This window comes from Bison bison, unplaced genomic scaffold (assembly GCF_000754665.1).
Source record: "Bison bison bison isolate TAMUID 2011002044 unplaced genomic scaffold, Bison_UMD1.0 scf7180017864192, whole genome shotgun sequence".
NCBI classification, from domain to species: Eukaryota; Metazoa; Chordata; class Mammalia; order Artiodactyla; family Bovidae; genus Bison; species Bison bison.
This window is the reverse complement of record NW_011494764.1, coordinates 3,013,253-3,026,581: the sequence shown is the minus strand read 5'-3', so window position 1 is coordinate 3,026,581 and position 13,329 is coordinate 3,013,253. Positions and strand designations below refer to the sequence as shown.

General features: G+C 36.3%; 1 protein-coding gene across 1 annotated transcript in view; it reads right to left on the bottom strand.

Annotated features, from left to right (window-relative positions):
• Positions 1 to 4,452: 4,452 nt before the first annotated feature.
• Positions 4,453 to 13,329, bottom strand: part of ITFG1 (integrin alpha FG-GAP repeat containing 1) — a 302,948-nt gene continuing 294,071 nt past the window's right edge. The window contains exons 18-19 of the mRNA XM_010843982.1: positions 8,629 to 8,746; positions 4,453 to 5,834 (exon numbers count right to left, since the gene is read on the bottom strand). Coding sequence (XP_010842284.1) covers positions 5,775 to 5,834; positions 8,629 to 8,746 — 178 coding nt within the window. The 3' untranslated portion in view covers positions 4,453 to 5,774. The remainder of the gene's footprint in view (positions 5,835 to 8,628; positions 8,747 to 13,329) is intronic.

The window sequence follows — 13,329 nt, the reverse complement described above, 5'->3', positions numbered from 1 at the left end:
GAACCCCCCTCCCACCTCCCTCCCCATACCATCCCTCTGGGTCATCCCAATTCACTATTTTTGACTGTGCTAGGTCTTCATTGCTGTGCTGGCTTTTCTCTAGTTGCGGTGAGTAGGGGCTAAGCTCTAGTCGCAGTGCTTAGGCTTCTCATTGGGAAGCACTGCCCTAGAGCATGTTGGTATCAGTAATTGTGGCTCCTGGGCTGTAGTGCACAGGCTCAATAGTTGTGGCTTAGCTGCTCTGTAGCATGTGGGATCTTCCCCAACCAGGGACTGAACACATATTCCCTGCATTGGCAGACAGATTCTCTACCATTGACCTGCCAGGGAAGCTCATTAGTTCACTGTTATACTAAGGAGTTACCACTTTGCCAACAAAGGTTTGTCTAGTCAAGGCTATGGTTTTTCCTGTGGTCATGTATGGATGTGAGAGTTGGACTGTGAAGAAGGCTGAGCGCCGAAGAATTGATGCTTTTGAACTGTGGTGTTGGAGAAGACTCTTGAGAGTCCCTTGGACTGCAAGGTGATCCAGCCAGTCCATTCTGAAGGAGATGAGCCCTGGGATTTCTTTGGAAGGAATGATGCTAAAGCTGAAACTCCAGTACTTTGGCCACCTCATGCGAAGAGTTGACTCATTGGAAAAGACTCTGATGCTGGGAGGGATTGGGGGCAGGAGGAGAAGGGGACGACAGAGGATGAGATGGCTGGATGGCATCACTGACTCGATGGACGTGAGTCTGAGTGAACTCTGGGAGTTGGTGATGGACAGGGAGGCCTGGCGTGCTGCGATTCATGGGGTCGCAAAGAGTCGGACACGACTGAGCAACTGATCTGATCTGATCCTAGCTTATTTAAAATCCCATTTAAAACCCTAAAAGATGATCCTCTTAAAGTACCATATTCAATATGTCAGCATATTTGGAAAAATCAACAATGGCCATAGGACTGGAAAAGGTCAGTTTTTATTCCAATCCCAAAGAAGGGCAATGCCGAAGAATGTTCAAACTAGTGTACAGTTGCTCTCATTTCACATGCTAGCAAGGTTATGCTCAAAATCCTTCCATCTAGGCTTCAGCAGTTCATGAACTGAGATAATTTCCAGGTGTGCAAACTAGTTTTTAAGAGGCAGAGGCACAGAGATCAAATTGCTAAGCAAGGGAATTCTAGAAAAACATCTACTTCATTGATCATGTGAAAGTCTTTGGCTGTGTGGATCACAACAAACTGTGGAAAATTCTTCAAGAGATGGGAATACCAGACCACCTTACCTGTCTCCTGAGAAATCTGTATGAGTCAAGAATCAACAGTTAGAACTGGACATGGAACAACTGACTGGTTCAAAATTGGAAAAGGACTACTGTATATTGTCACCCTGCTTATTTAACTTCTATGCAGAGTATATTATGCAAAATGCTAGGCTGGATGAATCACAAACTGGAATCAAAACTTCTGGGAGGTAATCAACAACCTCAGATCTGCAGATGATACCACTCTAATGGCAGAAAGTGAAGAGGAACTAAAGAGCCTCTTGATGAGGGTGAGAGAGGAGAGAGTGAAAAAGCTGGCTTAAAACTCAACATTCAAAAAACTAAGATCATGGCATCCAGTCCTATCACTTCATGGCAAATAGATGGGGAAAAAAGTGGAAATAGTGATAGATTTTATCTTCCTAGGCTGCAGAAAAACTGCAGATGGTGGTGATAGCCATGAAATTAGAAGATACTTGCTTCTTAGAAGGAAAGCTATGACAAACCTAGATTGTGTATTAAAAATCAGAGACATCACTTTGCTCACAGTCTGTAGAGTCAAACCTATGGTTTTTCCAGTAGTCATATATGGATGTGAGAGTTGGACCATAAAGAAGGCTGAGCACCAAAGAATGGTTTTCCAATTGTGGTACTGGAGAAGTCTCTTGAGTCCCTTGAACTGCAAGGAGATCAAACCAATGAATCCTAAAGGAAGTTAACCCTGAATATTCATTGGAAGGACTGATGCTGAAGCTCCAATATTTTAGCCACCAATGCGAAGAGCCGACTCAGAAAAAACCCTGCTGTTGGGAAAGATTGAAGGCAAAAGGAGAAGGGGGTGGCAGAGGATGAGATGGTTAGGTAGCATCACTGACTCAATGCACATGAATTTGAGCAATCTCCAGGAGATAGTAGGGGACAGGGGAGCCTGGCATGCTGCAGTCCATGAGGTCACAGAGTCGGACAGGACTTAGCAGCTGAACAAAAATCATAACTTAAGCCTCAGTAATCAGGGTCTCTTGGACACATTTCAAGTTTTTGAGTTTTGAGTAGTCAGTTCTAGCTATTTGTAAAAATTAATATTTCCTGACTTTTATTCTTTAAGATCTTCTAAAGAACAAAAGGAAAAAAAAATTGAAACATGGAATAAAACTCATTTTTTTTGCAATTACTATATGAATTCACTGGACCTTTGTATAAATCTGTCTTAATTTATCTTGGTGATCTTATTTTTAGTGATATGTAAAATTATTTTTAGTTTTTCTAAAATAACTTAATCTAGTATCCTTACTGATTTTATTTTTCTTCTATCTTGAAACATTTTGCTATTGGATTTCTCTGCTTGAAAAGGCTGTATCTTTGATGCCAGTTCATTTTTACCTTTGCTGGTTTAGTAACCATTGTCTTTAGTAGAGATGCACGTCACAGATTTATGGATATTTAATCTGAGGGTGAATCTCTAGGTATATCTAGTTGTAATAGCTTCCTACTGTATCAAGAGTAGGGAGAGTATAAAAAGTATGTTCATAAGTTATTATCTTTAATCCTGAGGCCTTCTTGGAGAAACTATTTGAGAATTAAGTTTCTGAAAATAAACAGTTTTTTTGGCTGGTAGATGGAGAAATATAAAGGGTTAGTCCAAATAAATGGTGTGTTAACAGCAATGTATTTATTGTATTTGCAAGTATAGGTATGTCTTGGAGATATTATGGGTTTGGTTCCAGACCACCCCAATGAAGAGAATATCATGGTAAAGCAAGTCTCATGAACTTTTTTGGTTTCTCATTGTTTACACTATATTGCAGTCTATACAGTATAGCATTATGTAATAGCATTATGTCTTTTTAAAGACACTGTACATCCTAGGGACTTCCCTGTGGTTAAGACTCCATGTTTCCAATGCAGGGGATGAAGGTTGGACCTCTGATTAGGGAACTAAGATCCCACATACCCCATGGTGTGGCAAAAAATAAATTAAAAAAAAAAAAAAAGCAAAAAAGAAAAAGACAATGTACATACCTTAAGAATACAAAAAACAAACCCCAGTTATAATAGTAATGTAAAAAAAAAAATCACTGATCACAAGTCACTATAACGATAATGTAAAAATTTGTAATATTGCAAGAATTACCAAAATGTGACACAGAGACATCAAGTGAGCAAATGCTGTTGGAAAATGGCACCAATAGACTTACTCAATGCAGGGTTGCCACAAACATCCAGTTTTTAAAACAACAAAATATTTGTGAAATGCGGTAAACTGAAGCACAGTAAAAGAAAGTTTGCATGTGATTGTTATCTTCAAATGGTTATTAAGTCTTGATTACTCCTAGTTCCCCAGAGGAGGAGGATTATGTAAGTATAGGTCAGTGGAAGAGAGTCAAAATGTTAAGTTATTGTTTGTCTCTGCAATGGGAAGTGGGAGAGAAGAAAAGAACCAGCACTTTTCAAGTATCTTCTGTGCACATATTGCTACTTAAAACTTAAAATAGTTTTTTTAGGGTGGGTACCACTCAGTATGAAACCAGAGCTCAAAGAGGTAAAGTGATTGACTAAAAGTCACAAAATGGGAGTTAGGCTCTGAATCCTGATTAGTTTGACCTCAAAGTCTTGTGCTCTTTCCACTACACTCTTGAACAGTGTGTGTGCTGACCTTCTACACAAATATCCAAGTGTAACTTTCTTGTTGGGTTTCTGTATCTGAGATTCTGCATCTGCAGATTCAACCAACTGTGTACTACTGCAGTACATAAGTACTGAAAAACCCACTTTTAAGAGGACTTGTGCAGTTCAAACCCATTTTGCTCAAGGGTCAGCTGTATTTAATTCAGCTGACCCTTGTGACATTTACTTGCTGTCCCTTAATGAGTGGCATTGATGTTGCATTGAAGGTTAGTATCAAGATACAGAAACAAAGTCACTGATTGTATTTTTGTCATTAATATTTCATTTGCCTGTAACACTATTCCTCATAGACTCTGACTGCAATGAGTTTTAAAACTCATGCTGTATCAGATAATAGATACTAAACCTACCTGTCTTTAAGGACAGTGTAAAACAGAGCCTGGCACAGTGTTGTAGGCTGATGAAGGTTTAGTGAATTTAACTGGGTATTATAGTTGGGAGATGCCTGTCTAGCGTGGACCTCATAACCTCTAAGGCTTATCATGGGCCAAAGTAATTATTTACACATTCCCCAAACTACTTTGTTTCAATACAGAATATTTATTAGAAGACTTAGGTAAACAAAGCCATGCTTAGGTACATAAAGTAAACCACTTATACACACGCCATTCTCAGTAAACTGTAAGAAAAAAAAATAACACAAACAAAATTGTTTTCAAACAAGTTTTTATATTTTATATCCATCATATGTTCGTTTGCATGTTAGGAAGTTATTAGCACTGACATATAAACTTAGATGCAACTTTTTGATGAAGTTCACAAAAATTTGCATTGAAGTCTGAATGTAAATTACAGACTCTTACAAGCGTTTGAGAATAGAAATGTGATTGAAGATTTGCATTCCCAGATGTTTCAAGAAATCAAATGCTTTTCACTACCATGTGATAAGGATCTATGTTCAAATGAAAATTACTGGGGCACATTAATTCTTGAAGGGTATTATAATTTTCAGTTAATATAAGAAAGTAATAAACCTTTATATAGGGTGTCAACCATGAAGAATTTAGGCTTTCCTAAGACTATGATTTCCAAATACCTGAAAAGAAAATCCTATGAAGTCTATATATTTTGATAATTAGTTGCAGAAGTCTGTAAAAAACGATTTAAGAATAATTGTAACGACAACTACCACGTATTGAAACCTTACTCTGTGCTAGGCACCAAGCTATGTACTTTGTATACATTATCCTATCTAATGTATATTATAACTCAACTGTGTAATAGTATTAGCTCTGTTTATAAACAAGAAAACAGGCTTAAGCAGTTAGCCAAGTTCAGCAAACAGCTTGTAAATGGTATGACCAAGAGTTTAAAGCAAGCCTGACTGTGGTTCCAAAGCCAGAGTACCCAACCACTATATTATATGACATCAGTGAAAGACCCCTCACCTGCTATCATGAGGGTGAACGGTTAAGAACTTACCTATGATACAGTCACAGAAGTATAATTTGCATTGTTAGACTAAGAAGCAAGACTGATTCAAGTGGAACACAAAAAACCTTGCTCATTTAAATAATTTTTATTTACACGTCTTTTCCCATCATCATTATTCTAATAAGATTATAAATACATAAACACCTGAGTACATGCAACACATTCCACAAAGGGAAAAAAATGTACAGCACAAGTGAAAAAAGAACCAAACTACTGTAAACAAAGTACTTTAAGAAAAGACCTTGTAACACATTCAGGCCATATTTATTTGAACATTTTCCAATAATTACCAAGGGATGTATCATTTATCAGTAATAGTCAAAATCTCCTATTTTATTCTATAAGCCAAGTTTAGCATTTCAGTTAATCAAGTGAATAGCTGTTCCATTATGCAGTAGTAAAGGCAAGTCACATAGCATCAAAATGAAATCGATGAGCTTCTTGTCGTTTTTCTCTATCATCTGCTTTCTGAAAAAGAATTTTAGACTGGTTTATAAATGATAAGAAAATGTCAAAGACTTTCTGAAATATGAAATGGTTAATTAAAAAAGCCCTCAGCAATTAGTAGGTAAAAGTGTGATTTTATTATGCAATAATCTTATGAAATATTTTTATAGTTTACAGTAGTTATTCTATAATTAATGATTTCTTAAATTGAATTTAAAAAACCAACAAGCATTGTTCCTTAAAAGCTTAGTTTGTTATATATTATTTATTTGAAAGTAGGAGTAAACATTAGATTTTTAAGAATGGAATCAACTATTACATTTTTCCTGTTCTTAATACTGCTGAATCTAATTATATTAAAGTGCATTAATTATTTTGGGGTTAACCTATTGATTTTGCATTGGGATATTGGTTCCTTGACCAGGAATGGAACCTGTGCCCCCTGCAGTGGAAGATGGATTCTTAACTACTCGACCACTAGGTTAAGTCCCATGTACTTAGAATTTTGAGGGATTAGAAAACTCTTCAGTTTTATATCGTGCTCTCATGGAGTTTATTAAAGCCTAGAATGAAAAACATACTAAAAACATACTAAATAACTCTATTTCAGGATAAAAATTGAAAAATGTTACTAAAACATAAGCAATAACTCTTTCAGGATAAAAGCTGAAAAATGTTACCAAAATTCTGAGAGATTACTTTTGGTTGGCATGATGAAAGGGAAAGCTTTGAAAGACAGCATTTATGGAAATTAAGAGGGACATTCACTATAAGATGGGGGAAGAGCAGGAAAATCCTGGGAAATCTGGCAGGAGCATGGGATGTATGGAAGCAACTATTAAGAGAAAGGTTGGAAAAGTGTATGGTGGAGTCACAAGAAGACTGTACCATGAAGGCTAGGCTAATGGGTTACACATTTTAGGCAGGGGGTGGGCACCAAAGGTTTTTGAGCAGAGGAGTGACATGATTAAGACTAAAAGATGAGTAATCTGGCAGCATTGTGATAAATGGAGTGGAGGGGAGAGAATGGAATTTGGGAGGACACGGAGGATGTAACAAGGAGTTGAACTCAACTAAATTAAAGTACTGATGTAAGGAATTCAGAAGTGGAGTCAGCTTCAGAGATTGTATGAAGGCACATACAGGAGGGCAACTGGTAAATCCTGTAGTGAGTAAGAAAGAAACTAGTTTTAAGTTGTTTGTAATTGATCTGGGTAGAAGTGTCATGGTGACAGTTGGAAGGAGGGAGCTTTAGAGAGAGATGAAGGCTGGGAAAGAATGAGGGCAGGAGGAGAAGGGAACGACAGAGGATGAGATGGCTGGATGGCATCACTGACTTGATGGACATGGGTTTGGGTGAACTCTGGGAGTTGGTGATGGACAGGGAAGCCTGGCATGCTGGGGTTCATGGGGCCGCAAAGAGTCGGACAAGACTGAGGACTGAAGTGAGCTGAAAGTGGCAGGGGAATGTGTATAAAGAAGAGGGCATAGGGCAGACACTGTGGCAGAAAGAACAGCCAATAGGTGAAAGAGAAGTGGTCCAAGGGGAAGAAGAACCACAGTACCACAGGAAGAGGCAGTTTACAAATATGTATTTCGATCCATTCTTGTATTTAAAACTTTAGTTTTTAGCCACTGTATCATCGTGAGTCTGTTTATACTGTAATCAGACCTATTGTAAAATTAATAAAATTAATTTCTTTTCCTTCATAGGTCCAGAGCTATATAATATTTCATACTATGTTCTGAAACTTCAGATGAAAGTAAATTAGGGTCACCTCTGATCTTACCTCTTCTTTTTTAAACATTTATTTTTAATTGGAGGATAATTGCTTTACAGTGTTGTGTTGGTTTCTGCCATGATCTATCTTCTTAAGTTGCAACTGAATATGTAACTTTGTTATCATTTTTTATATGGAAGGAGTGATTTTTTGGACAGACAAACCTATGAACATTTATTAGAACAATAATATATTCTCTTTCATAGTTAAAACTGGTAACATAAAACAGATGGTAATTTTAGTTAAAAAATGATCATTATAAGCATAACAGTCTAAAGGGAATAGGTGCAAAAAAGGAAGACATCTTTGTGACAAAGAAGCCCTTTTTGGAGAACATTTTTGGAACCTCCTAGTTGTGTAATGAATTCATATACAAATAGAAATTAACTTTTCCCCTTTATATCTAAATAACTAATAAATTTATATGAAAGCCTTTTGTTTCTCCTCATTAACATTATATAAAATTATACGTCTGGAGTTTTGTTTTTAATTATTATTTATGGTGTTATACTATAGAACAGAAATCAGTCTTGTTTAATGCAAAGCATGCCTGCTATTAATAGATGGCAAGGATGTTTATCACCCTGTTACTTCCCACCTAAACTCTCTCTGCTCTAATTGTTTATAAACAGATAGCTACTATTCCCTGGAAGAAAAGTCCATGGCTTTATTATTAACAGTAAATAATGAACACAGGTTCATTTAAGAAATGATTATTGTTTTTAAGGCCATTATGAAATTACTTCTAATTAAGCATTTTGATATACCTGTTGATTTGAGGGTATTCACTTTATTACTTTTGTGTAGTATCAAAATTTTAAAATACATAGTTTTCTTTGATTTGTAGGAATCACTGAGACATTAGTAACTTAAGGAGATGAAAGAAATTATCATCAATAATATGGACAGAACTTGAAAAATCAGAAAATCTTAGTCATGTGAAAAAGTTGAAGATAGTTTTTTAATTTAAAAAATGTTAAAAAAGCAACATATTACTATTATAAATAATCAAAGTTTCATTTAAGTGAACAAACCTTTTCCTGCCAATGCAAAATGCCAATTATCGCCAAGATGAAAACACAGACACCAATGAGAGCGATAGCAGTAAGTAGAACAATGTTGCTTGGTGTAAGATACAGTTTGGCACTCCAGCTGTAGATGAAAAGACAAGAATTAAAATTCCACATTTAACTTAAAAATAACAAAATTCTATTGTGACCAAAAAGCAAAAGTTCTTATTAATTAATAATCAGTTCAGTCATTCATTAATTCTTCCACCTATATCCAATTCATTACAAGTAAAACAAAAGCAATTAAAATTATATAGGGTTAAGAATATTGACAAACCAGCAGAGTTCAGATTTTACTTAAAGAAATGAAACAGAAAAGAATTTTTGATTGAGATGCTTTGATACTTTTCCTTGCTCATGTGAGAATTATTCTTGAGCAAACTCCAGGAGATAGTGAAGGACAGGGAAGCCTGGCGTGCTGCATACAGTTCATGGAGTTGCAGAGTCAGACACGACTTAGTGACTGAACAACCACCAGCACCTCTATGACAAACTTATTAAGGGTACTTTGGGCAATTTTAGACATTCTTTTTATGTCTTGTTTGACTTGCTGAATTTGAAACCTTGAACTTTAAGGTTAAATTGTCACATGATTTTGATAAGATTTCTGTATCTTAGTTTTTGACCCCTATTCACATGTTTACTATGACTAAGTAAAATAACCCTATGTCCCCCAGGTGTAGATAAGTACTTGTGCAAAGTGTCATATTGGAAGGTTTACAATATTACAATGGCACTGTGAGACTTCTTACAAAATGATTTTAGTCCTTCAATGGCAATATACAAGCATTAGCATAAATAATATAACAAGCTCTTTCTTCTAAAACAGTCCACATAAAACCCTCAAAACCCTTGAAAACCATGAAAAACCTAAAACTGAAGTCTGTATCACCAACACTGCAGGTGGTTATATGTAAAGAACTTTTTGTTTTCTCTGAAAACAGATAATGGATATACTTTCATTTTAAATTTTAATAAAGGTAAGAATTATTCTGATAAATTGCAAGCAGTGATTGACTTATTTGGGGATAATTAAATTTACTGATCCGTAAGTTAGCCTCTCGTCAATAAATCTCAAAGTATACCTCAAACTAAAATCAATTTGGTTTTTATTATGTACATAAATTTGAAAGGAACATTTGTTTTTCAGAAAGAGCAAGAGAAACATGAAGAATGTTGAGCTTATTGAATAAAGGCTGTAACAGAATTTCCCAGAAACTCAGAGGAAGAAAACCTTAAATACTGTTAATTAGTTGAGGTTAACTATTCTCAGTACCTTACTTCATACTTAAGAAAAAGTCCTTTCATGAGATTTTTTGGGTGGTTTTAATTTAAAAATAGATTAAAAATGAATAAAGGAATTTTGGTAATAAAAAATACTAAAAGGCCAATACTCAGTTTCTTACTCAGAAGCAGTCATTCTTCTCAGTTTCTTATCTATGTATCTATCTATCTATATATATAAATGTATATGCATAGTTATCTTCTAAAATCACAAATCATTGCTTATTATATATATTCTAAGTGCATTTTCCCTTTATTGTCTTTTATTTTACCACTCTTTTTAAGAGATTGTTCTATGTCATGATATTACATGATCTAGAAGTACTATAATTCATATAGTTTTTTTGTGTAGATTCATTTTGTTATATATTTCAAAATTTTAATAGACTCATTAAAAAGGTCTGAACTCAGACCGTAACTGGCATTATTGATGTTATCTTATTTCAAACATAATGCTGTAATAGAGTTGTTTTCTTCAGTAGTTTGGTTCCACTTTTGGGTATTTATCCAAAGAAAATGAAAACATTAATTAGAAAAAATACATGCAACCCTATGTTCACTGCGGCATTATATATAATAGTCAAGATAGTGAAAGCAATCTAAGTACCCATTGATAGATGAAGGGATAAAGAAGAACGTGAGTCCTCACTCTCTTTCCACATACACACATTTATACATATACACATACACACAATGGAGTATTTCTTAGCCATAAAATAGAATGAAATCTTGCCATTTGTGACAACATGGATGGACCTAGAGGGTATTACGCTAAGTGAAAAAAGAGAAAGACAGATACTGTATGATTTCATTTATATGGAATTTAAAAAATATAAGACAAATGAACAAACATAACAAAACAGGGTTACAGAGAATAAATAAGTGTTTGCCAGAGGGGAGAGGGAGGGGAGCGGGAAGGTGAGAAATGAGTGGGGTTGACTGAGAGGGACACACTTCCAGCTGCAATGTAAATGAGTCATGGATATGAAATGTACAATGTGGGGAATATAGTCAATGATTATGTAATGTCTTTGATGACAGACTGTAATCAGACTTGACTGTGGTGATCATTTTGAAATGTACAGAAACATCGAATCACTGTATTCTGTATTCTGAGTGTGGAAGAATTGATGCTTTCAAACTGTGGTGCTGGAGAAGCTTCTTCAGGGTCCCTTGGACAGCAAGGAGATCAAACCAGTCAATCCTAAGGGAAGTGAACCCTGAACATTCATTGGAAGGATTGATGCTGAAGCTGAAGCTTCAATACTTTGGCCACCTGATACAAAGAACTAACTCACTGGAAAAGACTCTGATGCTGGGAAAGACTGAAGGCAGGAGGAGAAGGGGACGACAGAGGATGAGATGGTTGGATGGATGGCATCGCTGACTCAATGGACATGAGTCTGAGCAAACTCCGGGAGATGGTAAAAGACAGAGAAGCCTGGCATGCTGCAGTCCATGGGGCACAAAGAGTCAGACATGACTTAGTGACTAAACAACAACATACTGTGTAACAGGAACTAACATAGTGTTGTAGGTCAGTTATATTATTTTTAAAAAATCATAGAAAAAGCTCAGACTTGTGGTTACCAGGGATGGGAGGTATGAGGGGAGGGAATTGGATGAAGGCAGTCAAAAGTTACAAACTTCCAGTTATAAGATAAACAAATACTAGGAATGTAATGTACAACACAATAAACAGAATTAACTCTGCCACATGTTATTTATGAAATTTGTTAAAAGAGTAAATCCTAAGAGTTCTTATCACAAGAAAAATATTTTTTGTTTTTTTAACTTTGTACCTATGTGAGATAATGGATGTTCATTAAACTTACTGTGATAATCATTTCATGATGTAACTAAGTCAAATCATAATGCCATATACCTTAAACTTACATAGTGCTGTATGTCAATTATATCTCAATAAAACTGGAAGAAGAAAACAGTGTAGCGTGTATTTTGAGAAGAAATATAATAAGCCACTAGGCACATACTCATAGGTTATTTTTTTCATATTGACATCAGAATGACCTTAATAACAAGTTCTATTTTTCCCAATGAAATTTAAGTGTTAATGAATACCTTTATCACCTACTTTTTGAAATAATGGAATCAACCTAATAAGTTAAAGAAAAATGAACAGATAAAGATTTAGAATTAAATGCTACATTATAAAAGGAACATGTTTTGCTGCTGCTAAGTTGCTTCAGTTGTGTCTGACTCTGTGCGACCCCACAGACGGCAGCCCACCAGGATCCTCTGTCCCTGGGATTCTCCAGGCAAGAACGCTGGAGTGGGTTGCCATTTCCTTCTCCAACGCATGAAAGTGAAAAGTGAAAGTGAAGTCGCTCAGTCGTGTCCGACCCTCAGCGACCCCATGGACTGCAGGCTTCCAGGCTCCTCCGTCCATGGGGTTTTCTAGGCAAGAGTACTGGAGTGGGGTGCCATTGCCTTCTGCTAGTAAGGCTAAAAATACCTATCATTCACTGAAAACAATATATGCTGGGTACTGTGTTAAGCACATTTCGTCCTCATCCTTGTAAGGCAGGTATTTTACCTCCCATTCTACAGTGTAGAAGGGCTTCCCTTGTGGCTCAGCTGGTAAAGAATCTGCCTGCAAGTGGACCTGGGATTAATCCCTGGGTTGGAAAGATTCCCTGGAGAAGGAAAGGCTACCCACTCCAGTATCCTGGACTGGAGAATTCCATGGACTGTACAGTCCTTCAGAGACAACAAGGAATAGCTTCCTGTTTTAGTCAGCTAGCAGTAGATTTGAGTTTCTTGCCTGGGTGTGTTGAACTTCAAAATTTCTGCCTAACCACTGTGGGACATAAACCACTTCTCAAAGCATTTGCTAAAAAGATCATTGCTTGTGAAGTTCAGCAGCCTAAAATTGTAGAATTTATGGCCAGTAAGCTGAGTTCTGTTCAGTTCAATTGCTCAGTCGTGTCCGACTCTTTGCGACCCCATGGACTGTAGCACGCTAGGCCTCCCTGTCCATCACCAACTCCCGGAGTTTGCCCATTAAGTTGGTGATGCCATCCAACCATCTCATCCTCTGTCATCCCCTTCTCCCGCCTTCAATCTTTCCCAGCATCAGGGTCTTTTCAAATGAGTCAGCTCTTCGCATCAGATCAGCTTATTTAATCAGAACATGTATAAATCCCTAGTTAACCTGCTGTTTTTCTAATAAGGTCTAATTTGTTCTTCGTGGAAAATGTCAGGGATCTTATGTATAGGTATGTTTAGCCATTTAAAGTTTGCTGTAAGCAAACTTAAGTGATGACACTCATAGGAACACAACAGAAACAGAGCTTTAAAAAGATGTATCTATGATTCAGAGTTGACAGTATTTTTACCAAATTCAATTCAAGCAAGGAC